Source organism: Haliaeetus albicilla, chromosome 5 (assembly GCF_947461875.1).
Source record: "Haliaeetus albicilla chromosome 5, bHalAlb1.1, whole genome shotgun sequence".
NCBI lineage: Eukaryota > Metazoa > Chordata > Aves > Accipitriformes > Accipitridae > Haliaeetus > Haliaeetus albicilla.
Window position 1 is genome coordinate 41,020,304 of NC_091487.1, and position 21,591 is coordinate 41,041,894.

A 21,591-nucleotide genomic window follows, 5' to 3' on the forward strand; every position below is an offset into this window, starting at 1 on the left:
ATTTAGCATTTCAATTTAAATGGTTTTAATGAATTCATTAAATGAATAGATTTATTCATAAAATAATGGATTGTAAGACTGGTAAGAACTGTTGTGAAAATGTAATAGATCTGCTGTCTTAAAAAAAAAAACAACAACAGAAAACAACAAAAAACAAACCAAAACTTTACTGATTTTGATTTATTTTCTAATTTTTTTCCTATTGGTTTTGTAGGTCTTCATGTACGATTAAGCAAGACTGGAACCATCTCAAGATTGCATGAGTTTGTTTCTCCTGTAAGTTTTTCTTTTTTTTTTTTTCCCCCAAATGCTTCTTGCGATTTATACTCTGCGAAGGAAAAAGCCTAAAATTATATCCTGTAGCTTTCATGGCTACACACAAATTATTTTGCAGCTGCCAATGTGTCTTTGTTCATTAGGACTTAGCTTTTAAAATCTCTGACAGACTTATTCTTGCTTGGTTTTTTTTTTCCTTTTTTTTATTTTCCCTTCTATTTTTAATTCTAGGAAGAATTTAAAGTGGAGCTGCTAGTAGAATATCCTTTGCGATGTCTTGTCTTGGTTGCTCAGGTTGCTGCAGAGATGTGGAGAAGGAATGGGCTCTCCCTGATAAGCCAGGTACTCCCCACGGTATTCAATAGTGAGTTGGTCCTAATGGTGTAGGCAAGTGTTTCTCAGTAATGCTCCCAGTGGTGGTTTCATCCAGTGCAGAAAGTGGTCATGGGGGTCACTCCTAGGCTGAGTAGAAAAGTTTCTAGGTGGGAGTTTAGGTAACTTAGTCTTATTTCCAGCTTCATCAATGGATTGCCTCCCCATATTAGACAAGTGTTTTCATCTCTCTTATGACTGTTTTTGACTCTGTGAAATGGTATTAATGTTACTGATGTCTGCTGTAAACTAATTTCAGATCTGATAAAGAAATCACTGCGTAAGTAATGTTAGTACTGTTGCTTATAACATAAAATGTTAAAAGTATCTCTTAGTGTATGATAATCATTATATGCAAAAGGTAAACTATTTTAATCTCATACTAAACTTTTGACTGCCATATAACTGGACGTGAAAACCATTTTATAATACTTGCGGGCTTTTTTGTTGCAAAAGTAAAGGTGAAAGGAAGAGTCTACACTTAAGTGCTTGTATTTTGCCAACTTTGGCATCACTTTTTTTTTTTTTCTTTGACAACAGAAATTATGTATTTACCCTTCACAGGACCCTTTGGTGAGATCAAAGTAGATATTGGTAGCCCCCTGTAGAATTGTCTCTCTGAGAACTGGGGTAAGAGAAGGAGGATGTTTTGACTTTAATCAGTAGCAGCCATTTGAATTATGTTGTCTTGGAAGGGGGTATGAAGAAGTATGTCATAAACTTTCTCTGGAGAGGTGAAAAAACATTTTTCACTTCCATCAAAGTACATGTCTTGAAAGAAACATAGGACTTTCCCTTACTCAGTAAAGGTGCTGTACAGTTTAAAAAAGCCTCAGACATGAACTGGTGCCCATTTGATAGTGCATTACTTTAGATCTCTCCTTAAATTTTGTTTTCCTATTTCTCAGGTATTCTATTATCAAGATGTTAAATGCAGAGAAGAGATGTATGATAAAGATATCATCATGCTCCAGGTATAATGTTCTGAATGATTACTTGCTTGACTAATAAAATTTTCATGGAATTTCTTTTAATTTTAATTAAATTTGTATGATTGTAAAAAAATTTTCTTGGTAAAAGAGTATTTTTCATAATTAATGAAGAACTCTAGTAGTAACTGATGTTGATATCATTTGTTTTTTTTAATAGATAGGTGCATCTCTTATGGATCCAAACCAGTTCCTTCTGCTGATACTGCAGAGATACGAGCTTGCTGATGCTTTCAAAAAGATCAAGCCCACCAAAGATCAGGTAAGTGGCAAGTATTTCTGCTGATTAATTTGTTTGCTTTGAGTTTATGGAACATTAATAAGAAAAACTAGCTACTGTTGATAACTACATTTTTAATGACCACACTAGAAGTCAGTCAACACAGGACGTAGTGGTTAGATAAATGATTTTGTATTTGGAATTTGTAGAGGCTTACTCAAAATTAGCAAACAGGTTTTTCCCTCTTTGACCTTTATTTCATAGGGCATCTACCAAAATCCATATAAATGACTTCTGTATAAAATTTTTGTGTCTCTTAAGTCATGTTATGTGTTCTTATTTTGGCCAGAAGTTTCTTGGATTGTTCTGCTACTTCTTGAGGCTTGAACTTGCATATAACCTTTCATCTGGGATACATTTTTAGCTGTTGTTTCTTTTTCTGCATGTGAACCATGCACTTCAATTGCAGAATAATATCTCCTTTACAAGCGCAGGCATTTTTTCCAGCTTGTTAGAATGGAGGTTTCTTCTTATGGTACAGTATTTCAGTGAAGTAGTGCACCTGAAGGCTGAGCTCAGTGTCATTTGACAGATTTTCCTGCTTGGTTTTGGGTTTTTTTTGTTTTGTTTTCAAAACTGGTTTCACTAATTCTTGTAGGATTTGATCAAACAATGTAATGTGTTAATCGAAGAGATGCTACAGATTCTCATCTATGTTGTGGGTAAGTTTCATTTCTCTCTGTTGTAGTAATGGATTATTGCAGCTTGACAAAGCAGGGTTGATGACTTTATTTAACATAGATGGTATGGAGAGGATACTGGAGAATGCCTATTTTAAATAGATGGTTCAGTAACACAAGTATTTGTCAACTGGAAGCAATAGGGGTTGCATAGTAAAAAAAGCTGTTAGTTAACTTCATAATTGACATTAAAGTAGAATATGAAGAGAAATTGCATCTTGGCCCATTTTGTTAGGAAGCTAGGCTAAAAAACACTTTTCCTCTTAGACACTTGCTATAGGTTTCTGGCGAATGCAAACTTACACTGTGAAATACCCCAGCAATAGCATTACCTCTGTGCAAAATTCAGAATTGTTTTATAACTATTGTATTTGCCATTCTTCTCCTTTTGATTTACTCTGGTAGGGGAAAGATACGTGCCTGGAGTGAGTAATGTGACAAAAGAAGATGTTATCATGAGAGAAATCATCCACCTGTTATGTATTGAACCAATGGCTCATAGTGCAATTACCAAGTCCTTGCCTGAAAATGTGAGTCCTGATTTATTTACTTTTTTCCTTAGTTTACTTTTTCTCGTTTTATGTCTTTTTCTTCTTTAGCTTCCATATCTTTATGTGGAAGCATTTTATTTCTGATATAAAGCTCAAATGTTGGTTTCAGAATTACAAAATGGCATGACAAAGGGGCTTACACACCTTACTGATGTAAAGGTAAATGTCATGGATTCAAGTATGGTCTAATCTAGAAAGGCTTGTATGGGGATTGTGCTTTTTGAAGAAGAGCTGGAATTTTTTAGAATATTCAGCTGTAGTTCTCCTAGGTTCAAAAAGTAAAGTTTTAAAATTTATTTTCTCTTTTGGTCCTGTAGGACCATGCAGCTGGATTCCATTCTGCCCTGTGTACCATCAATAAATTTAATTGTGTAATTTTGATCACTTAAACCTGTGCAGATCCATTGGAAGTCAAGTATTGTACAGGTCTGTTTGAAAGCACAGATTTCGCTGCCATTCTATTCCAACTGTTGAAAATTCAAGCAAAGGGAGGCATGTGGATTAGAATTTATAGCCTGTGCAAGTTTTCAGGGCTCCTTCAGTTTTATTGTAAATTAAATAGCCTAGAATGTTATCAGAAACCAGTTATGGGTGACTCACATTCACTGTTTTGAGAGACTAAAACTCTGTTTTTCCCTCCATTGAGGTTGGGTAAGGCACTGCTCTGTTTCTGGAGATTGGCTCTATTATAAACAAAATTTTACATGATTAAATGGAAGTATTATTTGCCTTTGGTACTTCCTTGTAACTTGTCAACTATGAATATCTGCTTTCTGAATAACAGTGAGCAAAATTTATTAATTCACAAATTGGGGAACTGATCTAAGTCTGTATGTCTATTTTTGTTACACCTAGCATAGTACTGAAGATATTTGAATCATTGTATTTATCCCAAACTAAATTTTTTACCAGGAGAACAATGAAACTGGCTTGGAGAACGTAATTGATAAAGTGGCTACATTTAAGTAAGTTCTTAATATTGTTTTGTAAGTAGCTTGAATGTGAAATAAGATGTCTTTGATTATATGGGGTAAACAAGCTGCACTGCACAGTCTCTGTTCAGCTAATATTTTGCTGTCTTGAAATATATATGCTTTCAAATATGCATAGGAAAGAAAAGTGTGTGGAATATCTGAAGGTGCTGCTTCCCTCCTTTTGTCCCATTCTTTCTTCAAATTCAGTTTGAGGAGTCTCAGGAGTTTAGTAATCTCAAGTCCCAGTGGGAAAATCCTCAAAAATTGATTTTATTTCAGAGATGGTTGGGAACTTTCACAACTCATTGTACCTTTGACAATCACCACCTAATCACTGGTTTAGATGTTATTTAGTTGCTAATTTGCTGTAACTTTCTGATGGGAGTTAATTTTTTGTAACTCACACACACACATATATGCAAATATAGAACAATCAATTGTAGCAGTTGAGAAAAAACAGTTCAAATGTCTGCTATTTTCGTCACAAAAATGTCTTGTAATTTTAATTCTTTCAGTATGCCTTATTTTAAATTTTATGTGGCTCGCTTGTTTATGTTTAATCAAGGGCAGCTATAGGTGTACCTAGGAATTTTACTTTGGGAATTATATGGGAGGTTAAAAAAATCTCACTGGCTGGAAAGTAGCTGTTTCTATTACTTGTTTTGTACCTTGGTTAAAGAAAGTAATGAATTTTATACAGTAACATCCAGTGTCTGAAATTCTAAGCCATAAAGTTAAAAATACCTGTCAGAGACTACATGGTATGGTGTAGATGGTATAGACTAGAAATATTTTGCTGCTGGGTAGGATTTACAGTAGTAAACAGTCTTGAAAATTAAAGACTGGTAACTGTACTCACTCTATGCCCCTCAAGTTAAGGAAGCAACTATCACTGTTCCACTTGTTATTAGCTTTTCCTTAGAAAATGAATTGTGTTACTGGACTGTTTACATTCAAAGATGTGCTGAACATACATTATTAATCTGTATTTCATGAAATATTTCTCTGTAAGGAAACCGGGTGTGTCTGGCCATGGAGTTTATGAACTGAAAGATGAATGCTTGAAGGAGTTCAATATGTTCTTTTATCACTATACTAAGACCCAGCACAGCAAGGTAAGCAGTGTAAGGTTCACTCTCAAAGGTTAAAAAATAGTACATACTTACCAATGTTGAAAGAATTTTACGGAATCAAAGGAATTAATGGAACCTAAAGAAACTGGTTTAGTAAAGAATATATGCAGCTAACTTCAAAACTAAACTTCTAATGAAGTTAAGATTGCTAATACAAATTGACGTAGTATGGTTTGCATTAGTATTTTTCCTATTGTGACTTCTGTATTATCTCTGTTAACTGTTCATGCTAAGAACAAAATATGATAAGAATTATGGTTGAATTGGAAAACCCCAAAATTTGCTTTTATAACTCTTATTGAGGAAGCAAGTATGTCCAATTATTCATCTCTACTACAAATTGAAATGCAAAATGCAATATTGTTAAACAGATTTCAGACAAGATTCTAGTTACACGACCAAGTATTGACTATGTATCGTGCCACATTTCTAGCTTAGGCTTTCTCATTGTTTCATTGCGTACTTCTGTAGAAATGCTGATAGAACAACACTACTTTTTCCATAGGCTGAACACACACAAAAGAAAAGAAGAAAACAAGAAAACAGAGATGAAGGTAAAAATTTGAAACGGATGACTTGTGATAATTCAGTAGCGTATGTAGTTGTACATATAAAATGACCTTTGGGAGATGTCTTGTGACTTAATTGTGGATAGTTGAGTTCATATTAAATTTTTTGTGATTTGTAGTAATTGTTATTAATTAGCACCGGAAATTTCTCTTTTTTCCCCCTTTTTTAAACACAAAGATAGGAGTTTGGGAATGTTTAGTTTAATTTCCATGTAGACAAATAAACATGGCATAGTACCCATTGACAAAATGAACAATGTAGACTTTTTATGGTGGAGTAACTAGGAGACAGAAGTTTATTTTTTTGTGAGTAGTTTCTCTAGCACAATGTTGAGATGATATAATGCCATGTAGAGAAGGTTGCTGTAGGAACTAGCGCTCATATCCATTCTGTAAGTTGCTTGAGACTTTAAGTTTTATAAATCAAAATTTTCTTTTTTAGAAGCTGCAAATGCATATAACAATAATCCTCCATGTTTCTATTGTAACAGAAATGTTATTTCCCTTTTGAGTTTACTTTTACCCATTCAAGTCACGAGCATTAATTGAGTTGATTTGAGGAAGCCTTTGTAAGCTGAACAAATAAGTACAATGAACAATTTAATAAAATAAACTATCACCTGCTTTTGTGAGTTGCAACAGATATGGTTATTTTTCTCTTCCCAGAATGCCCTTCCAGTTCAATACCTTAATCTTTACTTCCTACTCTAAAGTGTATTTTGATTTTTGTGCGCAATCAGGGGCATATAGCATTTAATACCCAAGATGGTTAAAATTAATTCTGAGTAAATTTTATTTGCTTTGGGTTCCTTTCAGTTGAAAAACTGTGGAAGTGAAAAAGAATAAACTGGCATTGTTATTTGGGAGGGACACAGTTAAATTGGAAATCACATTCTCTTTGAAAAAACTTAATTTCCTTCAGTTCTAAGTAAGTCAGAAGATTGACAGCTGGAAAATAATGAGGAAAAAATATCTTTGGATTAATTTTGGTTTCTTCTTCCACTGTTTACAGTTGACAGATTTTCCTTCTTAATTTTTACCCCCCCGCGCCCCCCCACCCCCGCACTTTAGCAACTTTAGCAGGGACATTTATTTTGTAGAACTTTTAAAAAATGCAGATATTTAGATGTAGTTGTCAGACAATACATTTCCAGAACACAAAGATAAGTGTTTATGTGGCTACCCAGTTTGTTGCAAATATTTTGTGCATATGTCTTTAGGTGGCTGTGTTGCCTTTGTCAGTAACTTTTTATAGTTCATTCAGTTTAAATTGTCAAAAGATTGATGGTTTCAGAGACACTGCATTCATAGAAGTTTTTTCAAAATAGGCGTCCATGTACGAAAAGACGACTTAAGTCAATGCTCCCAGGTAGGGAAAGGCTGTGGTGTTCGTTAGTTGAGCTGCTGTTAGTAGATGCCAAGATTCCAGGTGGCTTCTGGGTGAGACACCACATCACCCAGTTTCAACATTAGCTCAGAAAACGTACATAGCTAGAAATGATCAGAATGCCCCAGTAGCAGGAAGAATTTAGAGCTCTGGCCATATTAGGCATGGGACACTGTAATGTGAGACACCACACTCTGGAAGATCCACTGCTCACTCTCGTTTAACTGCTTGAAAACTTTATATCTGATGCAAAATTCAAACACTGTTTATTAGTGATACATAAATGATAAGGCAGTGCAAAGTATTAAAGATTTGCATTTACAGATACAACTAAGTACTTGTGATTGTGTTGTGGTTTAACCCCAGCCAGCAGCTAAGCACCACGCAGCCGCTCACTCACTTCCCCCCGCCCAGTGGGATGGGGGAGAAAATTGGGAAAAGAAATAAAACTCGTGGGTTGAGATAAGAACGGTTTAATAGAACAGAAAAGAAGAAACTAATAATGATAACACTAATAAAATAACAGCAGTAATAATAAAAGGATTGGAATATACAAATGATGCACAGTGCAATTGCTCACCACCTGCTGATCGACACCCAGGTAATCCCCGAGTGGCAATTCCCCAGCCCCCACTCCCCCCAGTTTCTATACTAGATGTGACGTCACATGGTCTGGAATACCCCTTTGGCCAGTTTGGGTCAGCTGTCCTGGCTGTGTCCTGTGCCAGCTTCTTGTGCCCCTCCAGCCTTCTTGCTGGCTGGGCATGAGAAGCTGAAAAATCCTTGACTTGGTCTAAACACTATTTAGCAACAACTGAAAACGTCAGTGTGTTATCAACATTCTTATCGTACTGAACTCAAAACATAGCACTGTACCAGCTGCTAGAAATACAATCAACTCTATCCCAGCTGAAACCAGGACAGATTGATTGTTTACCTTAGTTTGCATGTGTTTTATATAAGAATGCAGTACAAATACTTAGTTTTGCTAAAGATAACTTAGGTGAACAATTGCGTTTGAGCATGGTTTTATTAATTTAAAGGTCCAGTTGTCCTTTCACTGGAATGAGTATGTTTGTGCTCTCTACTTCTTGCCTGCAATCTTTGATGAGATGCCGGGTCATTAACATATTTGCACATCTCCATTTTCTAGCGTTGCCACCACCACCTCCTCCAGACTTCAGTCCTGCATTCAGCAATGTGGTGAGGATTCTGAACTGTGATGTTATGATGCACATACTACGGACCATTCTTCAGAGAGCAGTAGAACTGGAAACCCACTTGTGGACTGAAGCTATGATCCAAATGGTATGGTTAGCTTTGGTCTTCCTATGGTCATTCCTGTGTTGACCATGTTAACTGCTTATGATAAGATCAAAATATGTAAAGATTAACTCTGAATGATAAGAATTTACTTTTTTCTCCAAACATGTAGTTATAAATCTTATCAACAAAATAGTTCTAATTATTTATCTCCACTGTAAAATGGAAATGTGAAACAATAGTATTATATTGGGAATATTCTTCAGTTTTTTATTTTGCTTTGGCCCCTGTGTTGCCTCATCCCTGAAGCTGTTTCAAGACGTAATTCTCCTTGCCTCATCTTTTTCTTGAAACTTCATGTGCAAATAAGTAACTCTTTGATCATCTTAAAGAAATTGGAGTTGCTTTATCTTGTAAGCTGCAAAGTCTCCAAACAAGTAAATGTCTTTGGTACCTCAGTCATGAAGTAGTATAACTTTGTATTTATTAAACATTTCATTTTACCACAGTGACTTTTTGCTTTATAAAAAAGGAATTACTGACATTGTTGAAGTTTGGTGGTTTTTATTTCGTTTGTTTTAATATTTATAGGTTTAGGACCTGAATTTACTGGTTGAATTAATCAGTTTTGTTAATTAGAGTGCATAGATTATTTAATTGCCTTGCCTTACCTGGTAATCTTTGGATTATGGAATTAATCAAACATTCATAGATTTGTATCAGCAAAATGACAAGATTCATGTTACCAATGTAAAGTGTGTGAAAGTTTATTAATTTTAGTGCAAGTAATATGCAGGGAAGTTATATTGTGCATTGTTATTTCACTTTCCATGTATGATCTCTGCACTTTTTCTCATTTCTGTGTTTTATCATGGATATAATCAGCATATAGTACAGAACTATATTAAACATCCTTACTTTATATGTCAGTTTCCCAGACCTCCAACAGTGAATGAGACTTACTATTTTTCTCTTTTTTTAGGTGCTTCATCTCCTTTCTTTAGGGTTACTAGAAGAGAAGCAGCAGTTACAGAGGTCTCCAGAAGAAGAAGTAACCTTTGATTTTTATCATAAAGCAACACGTATGTTTAATTTTCTTTAAAAGGGCAGAGTAAATTAGACTAACTTGATTTTATAAGGACAAAAATAAACTACAGGAAAGCATTCAGTGATTTTAGTTAGAAAGGGTTTACTTTTTGCTATAGAATTAAAATCTGCTAAATTTTTTTTGTTGTTTTTTTAATTTAAATAATCAAGAAATCGGGTTTGGACTAGCTTCCTTTGTTGCTAATTGCCAGGTATGTTGAAGAGGAGATGTGCTTCTCTTCCTGAGAAAGAAATAGAAAAGTAATACTACTGTTAAATAACTGAAAATGGTTCTTCCTTTGCAAGAATATTACTGAAGTTGAAACTAAGAACTCCTTGAAAAATGACAGTGGATTTAAGTAAACTGTCTCCATCTGTTGTACTCCTGAGCGGTACAATTACTGATTTACCTGCAAAAGTCTTGTACTATGGTAGTGATAATAGAAGCAAAACTTAGTGGTTATGAAATGTGCTTTTTTTCTTTTTCTTTACTTTTCCAAATTTCTACAGAGCACTTCCTAATCTTACATTCAAGACTAGTGAGTGGGAGTTGGGATCTACATTTTCTAAATAATCTTCCATCTTATCTAGAGTTTCTGCTTCACTGTGTAAGAACAAATGAAAAAAAAAAATCCATTATCAAGCTAAACATAATTGTCACTCAAGAGATGAAACAGAGATAAGAATTGTGAAGTAAAATCATAGAATTGTTTAGGTTGAAAAAGACATTTAAGATCTAGTTGAAGTCCACCACTAAACCATGTCCCTAGAGCACCACATCTACATATCTTTTAAATACCTCCTACAGTAATAAATAAATACATAAAGCTGCTGAACTGTGTTTATTTAGTTTTTCAAGTGTTGTGTAAAGAGGCATCACTGAGTTTGAAAAACACTCCCAGTTCTCGTTTTTTTTTTTTTATTTTTACTTTTTTCTTATTTTTGAGCAAGGAGAAGTATTATCACACTGAACGTATTTCTGTTTAAGAAGCTTCATGTCAACTATAGGAATACACTAAAAGTAATTACAATTGAGATGTTAGAGAATTATTTACCAGCTTTAGTTTTGCATAACCAGAAAAAACAAAGCCCCATTTATACATAAAGGATGCAAAAATAATCAGTATTTTTGTAAGCAAACTCTTTTAAAATCACTTCTCAATTAAAAAAAATAAAAGTTTTGTAATATATTTGTCTCAATTCTAAAAATGTGCATTAAAATATTGAGGTTTTTTTCCCCTGAAGACCCATGCTTTTCTATTTTTCTTTTCTTTGTAAAGGAATGGGAAGCTCAGCCTTGAATGCTGTGAATGTGTTAATGCTTTTGGAAAAAATAAGGAGAGTTCCTCAGTTAGAGGCACAGAAGGACACAATCAATTGGATACTGCAGGTATACAAGGGGGAGACAAGTATGATCTGATTTTAGTAATTTAGAAAGCTTTTCTGAAGGATGTTTTGGTTCCTTTGTATAACCCAGTGTTTACAGCTGCAAGGATTTCTTGAGAAGCTTAACCTGTTGGAACATTCCATCCCCCCGCCCCGGCAAGATTGTTCCTTGAATACTGCGTTAACACTTACAAGTCATTGTACTTGCTATTGCTGCTTTCATGTATTCGGTCAATTTTTGTTTTGATAACTCTTTCCAGTAATGACATCTTTTATACATAAACTTTATTCCTCACATTTCTGTTGCAAAATAACAGCAAGCGATAAGCAAAAGTTTATTATTGGGAAAGCATTTTAGAGGCTGCTTGTATTAAGACTTGAGTCATATGGATCTGACTAATGGCCACATTGTACATTTGACCTGTGGAATTTTTCCATCCAACTCACTGCCATTACCCAGTAAGAGATGGGAAAAACTTCTAGAGCTGTGATGCTTTCTCTAACATAGGAGGCTGTGGCTCCTGCTTAGCAGGAATACTACTGTCCTGTTCCATTTGGGCTTCGTGTTTTAGGTGGCAAACATAGAAGACAGTGCTCTTGGAAAAGAGGGTAAGAATCCATAGTAGGGTTCCAATACTATCCTCAACTATTAAAATTGAACTATCCTGGTACATTAGGGAGACAGGTTTGAAAGATTTTTTGATAAGTTATTCTTCTAAAATTCTAAGGGCAAAAGTAAAAATGTACTTTAAAAAGTATATTTAACTTCATAATGATATGTATAGTAAATGTAGAATATCTAATATTATTAAAACTTCAGGATACTTATTAAAGTAGAGATAGCTGGAGAAAGTAGTAAATGAAAATGGAAGGCTCAGTTTTAACTAAATTGGCATGTGCTGGAAAGCTTTCTGTTGCAGATGTATAGGTTTTGGCATTATTTTAGTGACTATTTCCATGGGATGATCCACATCTCACCTACTTGACATAAGCTAGCGGTTTCTGTCCACTCTTCTGATGTACAGATGCTTTAGCTGCTTAGCAGTATTAGTGCTAGAAGACGGGAAAATTTGGAAGGATTTTACTTTCCTTCATACTGAGCAGTGCTCGTCAGGTTTAGGATACAGACACAGCAGTGTTACAGGAGTGCACATACGGTCACAGTTAGATGTGTTTGTTATTTTAGGAGTATGGCAGTTGGTTTCATCCATTTGAAAATCTCAGAATAACATGAAACTAAATATCAAGAGCTTTAATCCTGTCTGTATTGTAATAAGAGCCAAATTGCATTTTATTTTTAACATCTAAGTCTCTATTCCTAGATGTTTGACACAGTGAAAAGATTGAGAGAAAAATCTAGTTTGACAACAGTAACAGCTACATCAGGCTCAGAAGCTACAAAAGGTGATGAGGTAATAATAAAAAAAAGTTAAACGGAAGCCTTGTATTTAATGTTTTGAATGGCTGTTTTCAAAAAGGTGCCTAAATTTATCGTTACCTAAATTGATATTTTTGAAAATATTAATTTCTGATATATTGCCTACAAATAGGATTCAGTTTCCAAGATTAATATTTTTAATAAATGAAATTTATGCTAAGCATGTTTCAAGCAATTACCAGTGGCTAATGTGGTTTTTGTTGCACTTCCAAGTTAAGTGAAACAACTGAGGGGGGTGAAGAAATATTTGTGTTTATTTCTCCAGTTCTTATTGTTATGATATGACCATCTTTTCTATTATGTTGTCATTGTGCAATATTTAGGAATACAAATCCACTTAAAATTATGTCTTGTAATTTACGTGACCTACCAACAGGTTAATCTGCTTTGCCTTGATTGTATAAAGACATCAGGCTTAAGTGATTATTCTGTCTGTATATCAGTCTCTACCCTCTTCCCTCAAAATAACTTTTGAATCCAGTGGTCAAATGACACAGTGAAATGGAGATTTCAAAGATTACTGCAGTCCTATGAGTATGGGTTTTTTTGGGGGGGGGGTTGGTTTTTTTGTGTTTTTTTTTTTTTTAATTGGCAGTTGAATAGAAAAGAAGAATCTGATTACCCTTAGACAATGTGCAAAGACAGGCCAGTTTGTTCTTATGCATTCTTTTTGGCAACAGCTTGTTGCCAGACAGTCTCTTGGCTAGTCATTGCATGCATAGCTCAACTTACCACAGCATATGCTGTTTTTCTCTTTTGAGAAAGGTGTCATATGATATCTGGTAAGGTAAGGGAACAAAATACAAAAGTCAGCAAGAAATGAGACTCTTGCAGTTGCCACTACTTGTGGAGCAATTTGTTCTTGTTTCATTTCCTCAAAAAATAATGGTATTGTGAATGGAAGTAATGTGTATAATGTTGAATTTGTGCCTTAAGTAATTGACTAAGAGGAATTAGATTTTATACGTTTTAATTAAATCTACCTGTGTTTTTTGAATTCTACATTTCCAAAGCATATAAATACTTAGTTTATAGTTTTTGAAAACATGATAGATAAGGAAATACTGGAAGAAGAGTAGTTTTCCAGTCTACAATAAAGAAGAATAGGGGAAAATACAACCTCAGATGCATAAAATGCTGCCGCAAAAATGTAGGAACAATCTGTTTGCTGTGTCGTCCATAGATAGTTCAAGATAAAATTTTCTTAAATTCCTGTGAGGGAGATACTGAATAGTTAGTAGGGGGAATATGGGGAGAATAACAAAACACTGGAGGAGGCTTGTTATGTTCAGCTCACTAAAGTTTCCTAAGAACAGACAAGCACCTAATTAAAATGGATCAGATATTATTGATCCTGTCTTTGGGCAAGGGATTGTACTAGTGACCTTTTGTGGATCCCTCAAAATCTCTTTCTACTGACTAGGTTAGTGAACCTAGTCAACATTTAAGATTTTAGTTTGACATTTTTCAGACAGCAGTTAACCTTTTTTTTTTTTTTTTTTTTTAAAGTGTTGTCAGTTAGGGAATTTAATGTCAGTGGTTAGAATGCATATAGTTGGGGAAAGATTCTTCTCATTTTTTTTAATGTTCTCTATTGCCTGTGATTTCTTTATTCTCTTTTATCGTAAGACACAGAGCACTCAGGATAAAGAGAAAGCTGAGCGGAAGAGAAAGGCAGAAGCAGCTAGGTTGCATCGTCAGAAGATAATGGCCCAGATGTCTGCACTGCAGAGGAATTTCATTGAAACCCATAAGCTCCTGTACGAAAACACACTGGAGGCACAGGGGAAAGAAGATGCTATTATGGAGGAAGAAAGGTAAGAAAAACCAGACATCCAGACTCCTGGTGGGAAGAGTTATTGCCTGCTACATAAATTCATTATGCTACATAAAAATTTTGAAAGTACGTTGAAGGGACAGATTATGTCATCCCAGTCAGTAAATTTGTGTCTTTATTTACTTTTAAGTCATCTTCTTTTACAGAATTATATGTAAACTAGCATGTGTATGCTAATGTAAGGACTCACTTTGTAGAGCAGCATGAGATAAATGATAAGAAAATTAATTATTTCTTCAAATGGTGGATACTTATATTGCTTAACATTTGAAAAAATGTCATGAAAAAGCTACTGAGATGACAACACTGTGATTTTGGAGGTGACTGTCTACCTTATATGAAAATTTCAGTATTTAATTTGGAAAGAATCTGAAAGCCAATATGCCTTAAGGTTAAGTTGCAGTGAAGAAAATATGCTTCATGTAGCTCAAGTTGCTGATATTTTTGTTCATTAGTTTTTAAAATCTAATTTCATACTGAAGATGTTTGGTTTGTATTGGTTATAATTTTGTTGGTATGGATTGCTCCTGTTCTAGAGATGCTTCAACAATATAGTATGCCTAATACAGCTCACAATTTTGGTCTAATTGGGGTTGCACAAAACTAATCAGGAAAATAGAGATATCTGCTGGAAAAGTACAGATCACTTCTGTGTGCTTTGATCTTTGATAAATCTTGTTCTATAAATTATTGTTGGACTCTGGAATATCAAATATTTAAAAAAATATGGAAACTTACTGTGTCACAAAGCACTGAATTAAGGTAGTGGCATTCATTTTCAGTATGTTTTCTTCAAGAATGGTAAACAGTTTTAGTGTGTCTGTAAGATTAAAATATATTTAATCTAATCTACATTGAATACAGCTTCTTGAATTTCCTGCTGTCAATCAATTTCATTGTGTTATTCTGTCTTCGCTGGCTTCCACTTTTTATTTTTAAAGAATACTGCATTTTAGTGAGGATTGAGGTGTTTCTTTATTGTTTGGTTGTCATTTGGTTTTGTAAAGCACTTTGGTATAAAACCAGAAATGTTAGTAGTGTATGACATTTTTAGATGCCTGGAAGAATAGCTTTGTTTAGAAAAAGCCTTCTGATTATCTTATATCTGTGTCACTTATGGTCTTACAGCATGTCTTCAGCAATTGATTACTCCAGAATTGCTTTGGGTCCCAAACGAGGTCCATCTGTTGCTGAGAAAGAAGTTCTGACCTGTATTCTTTGTCAGGAGGAGCAGGAAGTAAAGTTGGAAAGTGCTGCCATGGTGTTATCTGCCTGTGTCCAGAAGTCAACTGCCTTAACTCAGAATAGGAGCAGAATTCTTGAACTCTCAGGGGGTATGCAATTTTTCTTCTTTTAGACTACAAGCAGTTCTGTACCTAAAGCTTAAACCATTTGAACCTAATTAAACCATGTATTCAGTTGGATTGCTAAATGGCTTACCCTACTTAATAAAAAGAAAGTGACAATTTTTAAATTGTTCTAAAATCCATGCTTTAAAACTTAAAAATGAGAAGTGTGTGAAGATTGTGATTTGTGCCTGGGAAATCAGAAAATGCTTTAATCTCACAAGAAGATTTTATAAAAGTTAGAGATTTGGTAGGAGTGGTCACTCTGGAAAAAAAAATCCAAGAATGTTAAGAGTTCCTGTTCATTCAAGTACAGCAGCAAACTTTCCCAGTATGGAGGAAATACATTAACGTTATCAGAGGCCAATACAGCAGCCTCAGAAGGGTTTGGTGGTGGAGTTTTTTTTGCCATGTCCAAGAAGTAATAGAACCAGCAACATAAAAAAATTGAAAAGTGTAAGCAAGGATCATATGATATCATCTGATGAATGAAAACAAACAAACAAAAGAATACAAGAGCATAATACAAACACAAGAGTTAGAGTTGCGTGATAGCATATTGGTAGCAGGAAACACAAACACCAACCAGAATTTTTTTGTAAGTAAGTGTTGATTAAACATGAGAGAGATTCTTGCCAGTTACTTAAGGGAAAGAAAGAAAATAAGTAGAAGGAAAAGGGAAAGCTTCAGTACTCACTGACTTTTTTGCTCTCTTTGAAAAAGAAGATTAATAACAATTCAAGATCAGATGCTTGATGGCTGTTAATTTTAACAAGAGACATACAGTCCAGAATAGGGTAAGAAAAGTTGAAACAATATCTGGATAACTTCAGTGTATTCACCTTGGCAATTATTAAAGTAATATTGAAGGTACTATCAGAACCATTGTCTTCAGTATAATCTTTAATTATTTTTTGAAATGCATAGAAGATAGTTGAGATCTCAGAAGGCTAATAAGGGCAAACAAGTATTTGTCTAAAAACACCAAAAAACTAGAAGTGAAATGAGAAAGTACTAAAAATTCTGTCCAGCCTGGATGCCGAGAAACATGTTGGATGATAGTAATTATTGTTAATTAATAAGATGATATAAAAAATAAGGATGGACAATAAAGCAGTAAGAAATGTCAAAAATGGATTTGTCAGGAAAGGAACTTGGTAAGCCACCTTAATTCTTTGACCAGGATAACTGGTTTTATGGGTAAGGAGAAAGTAAGCTAATTTATTCTTATGTGTATTAGGAGTTTTGGCTCTGTCCTGCTTTTCATACCAACCTAAGCAAATGTTGTTTAGGTGAAATCACCCCAAGGTGGATATACATCTCATCATAAAACTACTAGTTTGATTCAAGCACACTATAATATTAAATCATAATTAAAAGTTTGTCCTGGTTTCAGCTGGAATAAAGTTAATTTTCTTCTTAGTAGCTGGTATAGCGCTGTGTTTTGGATTTAGGATGAGAATAATGTTGGTAACACACGGATGTTTTAGTTGTTGCTAAGCAGTGTTTATACTAAGTCAAGGACATTTCAGCTTCTCATACTGCCCTGCCAGCAGAGGCTGGGAGTGCACAAGACACTGCAAAGGGACACAGCTGGGACAACTGACCCAAAGGGGCCAAAGGGGTATTCCATGCCATATGACATCATGCCTAGTAAAGGAGCCAAATGGGTGTTCCATACGATATTATGTCATGCCCAGTATATAAACTGGCGAGAGTTGGCAGGGAGGGCACTGTGGCTTGGGGATTGGCTGGGCATCGGTCAGCGGGTGGTGAGCAATGGTATTGTGCATCGCTTGTTTTGTGTATTTTTTTTATTAGTAGTAGTATTTTCCCTTCCTTTTCCATTCTACTAAACTGTCTTTATCTCAACCCACAAGTTTTACTTTCCCCCCTCCCTGATTCTTTCCCCTACCCCACTGAGGTGGGAGCGGGCAGGGAGTGAGCGAGTGGCTATGTGGTGCTTAGTTGCTGGCTCGGCTTAAACCACTACAAAGTTAAAAGTGATAATTTTTTCCCTGTAAATTGAATTACATTTATTTTAACACAAATAAAAATTTAAATAGCTGATATTTATTAAATATTTATTAATCAATATACATTCTCTATGTATCTGCCCATGTCTTACTATAAAGCTGAGTCAATCATTTTTCAAATCCTGCTTATTCAAGCTAAGTAATATATAAGGAATAAGGATGCAGTGTTGAAAGATAATAAAATTGGAGGTCTAAGTGCTTTCAAGATGTTTTCTAGTTTGTTGCCTTTGCATGGCAAGGATGTTACAACTTGTATTTTAAATTCCTGCTTATTTTCAAATATGTTTTTTTCTATTTTATAACAAGGTATTGTTGATTTGTGGTCAGCTCATAAAGCAAAATGAACCCTATGTCCTATTTTTTAAATGACACTACTGTCTAGCAAATAGCTCTAAATTCTGTGTTTGTGCAGTTCATTATTCCTGCTTCAGTTTAGAAGTACACTCTTGAATGTTATCAAATAGAATTCTAAAGCAAAGGGAAGTTTAGCATTGTTTCTTCTTTCTCCAGTGCATTACCCTGTTCTCTATCATGCTTGCAAACCTTTACCAAGTTGTTTCACTTAATAAGATGTTTTGTGTTTCCTCTTCTGGGTCATTAACAAATACTGAATAGTCCTAGGGACAGACTCCTACAGAATCCTGTTTGATCCATTTTTCTTTTTAACAGTGAACTACTGATACTGGCAATTTTGAGCCAGCTGTATAGAATTTTTATCTAGGCCATGTACTAATTGCATAGGTTTTTTTTTTTTCTTTCTTTCTTTTGTGGTACTCTGAAGTACAAATTAAATCCTATGCTCTGGTAGTCAGATACACTTGTAAGCTTTCTGCAGTGATATGTTGGGCTATTGAAATAATTGAAAAAAGAAGGGAATGAAGTTCCTTTTCCTAAAGCCACTTCTGGGTATTACTTATAGCACTTACTCTCTGCTGCATGGTTCTCTGCAGCTCATCAGTTAGAAGTAAGCCTGCAAGAGCTTTTTTTCTTTGAAGATCTAAATAAGTGGAAAAATGCTTGTTCCCATAGCCGAAGTGCAGATAGTGGCAAATGAATGTTATACCAAGGTTCCCTTTCTTATTTCATTCTCCATTTAATTTAGAGCAGCTTCAGCTTCTGTCAAATAGAATTGTTTTTTCAGTGCAATTTGGGTGTTAAGGTTTTTTTGTGTCTTTCCTTTCCCCTTCCCCCTCTTTTCCTTTCCCCTTCCCCCTCTTTTCCTTTCCCCTTCCCCCTCTTTTCCTTTCCCCTTCCCCCTCTTTTCCTTTCCCCTTCCCCCTCTTTTCCTTTCCCCTTCCCCCTCTTTTCCTTTCCCCTTCCCCCTCTTTTCCTTTCCCCTTCCCCCTCTTTTCCTTTCCCCTTCCCCCTCTTTTCCTTTCCCCTTCCCCCTCTTTTCCTTTCCCCTTCCCCCTCTTTTCCTTTCCCCTTCCCCCTCTTTTCCTTTCCCCTTCCCCCTCTTTTCCTTTCCCCTTCCCCCTCTTTTCCTTTCCCCTTCCCCCTCTTTTCCTTTCCCCTTCCCCCTCTTTTCCTTTCCCCTTCCCCCTCTTTTCCTTTCCCCTTCCCCCTCTTTTCCTTTCCCCTTCCCCCTCTTTTCCTTTCCCCTTCCCCCTCTTTTCCTTTCCCCTTCCCCCTCTTTTCCTTTCCCCTTCCCCCTCTTTTCCTTTCCCCTTCCCCCTCTTTTCCTTTCCCCTTCCCCCTCTTTTCCTTTCCCCTTCCCCCTCTTTTCCTTTCCCCTTCCCCCTCTTTTCCTTTCCCCTTCCCCCTCTTTTCCTTTCCCCTTCCCCCTCTTTTCCTTTCCCCTTCCCCCTCTTTTCCTTTCCCCTTCCCCCTCTTTTCCTTTCCCCTTCCCCCTCTTTTCCTTTCCCCTTCCCCCTCTTTTCCTTTCCCCTTCCCCCTCTTTTCCTTTCCCCTTCCCCCTCTTTTCCTTTCCCCTTCCCCCTCTTTTCCTTTCCCCTTCCCCCTCTTTTCCTTTCCCCTTCCCCCTCTTTTCCTTTTTCATTTTGTCAAATTCAGGTGAATCTGTTCAAAAATCATAAGCAGTCCACCACATGAGATTTGGAGGACTGCTGTTGTTCAGTCAGTATTATTTACATATCTTTAAGGGGAAAATGGAATCTCACTTTGAGTGCATATGAGCACAAAGACACCATTACATTCTCATAACACTTTTGCTGTTGAGAATTATGCAAGATTTATGAAAGATAGCTTTTACTTTGTTATTCAGCAATGCTGTTCATGTCAGTGGTTTGAAAACATACGGGATTTGTTGGAGAAATGCCTAATCTGTCTTGTCTTCAGTAGTTTCATTTTTTTCATTTAAAAATACAATAACGAATACATTAAAAACTTGAGTGATAGTGAATCCAACCACAGAGATAGTCCAGTACTGAAGAACCCTTTATTTTTTTTCTTTTTTAACCAGTTTACTATTGCTTTTGGATTTTGTTGTCTTTTTCTTCATATTTAGTGGAAAGCCATCAGTAGTTTCAGTGGGCTCTGTCTTGTGATTACTTTGCTGGAGTATTGGTCTGGAAAAGCTAGCCTGATGGGATTTTAATGTGACTGTGTGAACTGTGGGAAAGCAAAATCTGAAGGCTTTTGTTCTGTGTATACTGTTGTTCATCTCTGTTCATACTGATGGGAAGTGACGTTATTGTTCTTCCAATAACTTCTTTCTGCTGTGTCTTTCTAGATACACTAGACCCTCTCTTCATGCACCCTGACTTACCTTGTGGGACCCACACAGGAAGCTGTGGTCATGTCATGCATGCAGCCTGCTGGCAGAAGTAAGCATGTGTCTTTGCAGCCTTTTAATGTTTTTTTGGTTTTGGGGGGTTTTTTTTTGGTTTTTTTATTATTAATCTATTTTCCAAAACATCTAAGTGCACACTGAAAACACAGTACAGTAAGTGGATATTTAATTAAGGAGTCAAAACTATTTGTACTCATCTAAAAATGAAATATGGCACAAGAGAAGTTTTGACCTGGTGAAGAAAATCATCATCAAAAGTTATTAGTGCCTTCTGTGACCCAAAGAAGAGTCTCTAAGGAGTTACTAATTTATGCATATAAAACCAGTGGGGTAAAATTGCTCAAGAATAAGAAACTATACCTGGTAGGTTTATTTTTAGCAGTCCAATGAGAACCAGTAGGAATCTTCCAGGTGAGCGTTCTATAGCAACAGTACTTTGACTCTGAAAGTCTGTCACCAGGTCAGTACTTAAAGAGTGAAGCTGACTTACTCCAGTGAGTCTTTAGATGAGAATCTGGTGTTTAGAATAGAATATGAATGGTTAAAACTACCAATATTTCTTTCAGTGAACAAACTCTTAATGAAAAGTAAGAGGGAAGAACTGATACAGTGGTTAAATACTTCACTGGATTTCTATTGTTTGGGGGAGTCCACAGTTTAGACCAAGTGTGTTGGATTAGAATGCAACCTGAAATATTAAAAGACCAAGTCAGCTTGCAGAATATAGTCACCCTGGTTGCAGCTACATTTGTAGCATTACAGAAAGCAAAGCAAGTGCTCTCTTGCATTTGATTCCACGTAGGTCTGGCAAGTCTAAACAAGATAAATGGTGTGAAATAGTAATAGACATAATCCCACTGAAGTATTATCAACAGATAAAGAGAGTTGGGTCATGCAATTGGAAGCTACTTTATATCGTTGTATGATACAAACAATCTCTTGAGATTTGTTGTTTGTACTTGTGCCATTTTACTTTAAAAAATCTGACTAAACTTCTAGTGCTTATCATTTACTTTTCTATATGTGTGTGTGTATATATATTATTTTTTTTTTTACAATAAAACATCAGTACAGAATAAATAGGTGCACACACTTAAAATGATATGGAAGTATGTTCCCTGAGTATAATACATCTGCTCTTGGCAGATCCATCTACATCTGCGTAGATCTAAGTAGTGCAACATTGGAGCTCAGTTCCCTTGCTCTTTTTAAGAAAAGATGACTTGCTGTATGGGT

At 35.5% G+C, this 21,591-nt stretch overlaps 1 protein-coding gene across 2 annotated transcripts in view; it reads left to right on the top strand.

Annotated features, from left to right (window-relative positions):
* The window catches only part of UBR1 (ubiquitin protein ligase E3 component n-recognin 1), a 74,133-nt gene that overhangs the window by 33,762 nt on the left and 18,780 nt on the right, over positions 1 to 21,591 (top strand). The window contains exons 16-31 of one of the 2 annotated variants that reach the window (XM_069784340.1): positions 215 to 276; positions 508 to 618; positions 1,557 to 1,622; positions 1,798 to 1,899; positions 2,516 to 2,579; positions 3,003 to 3,127; positions 4,061 to 4,113; positions 5,135 to 5,237; positions 5,761 to 5,809; positions 8,365 to 8,519; positions 9,457 to 9,556; positions 10,841 to 10,950; positions 12,269 to 12,358; positions 14,014 to 14,201; positions 15,350 to 15,555; positions 20,296 to 20,389. In XM_069784340.1, the coding sequence (XP_069640441.1) occupies positions 215 to 276; positions 508 to 618; positions 1,557 to 1,622; positions 1,798 to 1,899; positions 2,516 to 2,579; positions 3,003 to 3,127; positions 4,061 to 4,113; positions 5,135 to 5,237; positions 5,761 to 5,809; positions 8,365 to 8,519; positions 9,457 to 9,556; positions 10,841 to 10,950; positions 12,269 to 12,358; positions 14,014 to 14,201; positions 15,350 to 15,555; positions 20,296 to 20,389 (1,678 nt within the window). The remainder of the gene's footprint in view (positions 1 to 214; positions 277 to 507; positions 619 to 1,556; positions 1,623 to 1,797; positions 1,900 to 2,515; positions 2,580 to 3,002; positions 3,128 to 4,060; positions 4,114 to 5,134; positions 5,238 to 5,760; positions 5,810 to 8,364; positions 8,520 to 9,456; positions 9,557 to 10,840; positions 10,951 to 12,268; positions 12,359 to 14,013; positions 14,202 to 15,349; positions 15,556 to 20,295; positions 20,390 to 21,591) is intronic. The other variant, XM_069784341.1, reaches the window with a different exon arrangement.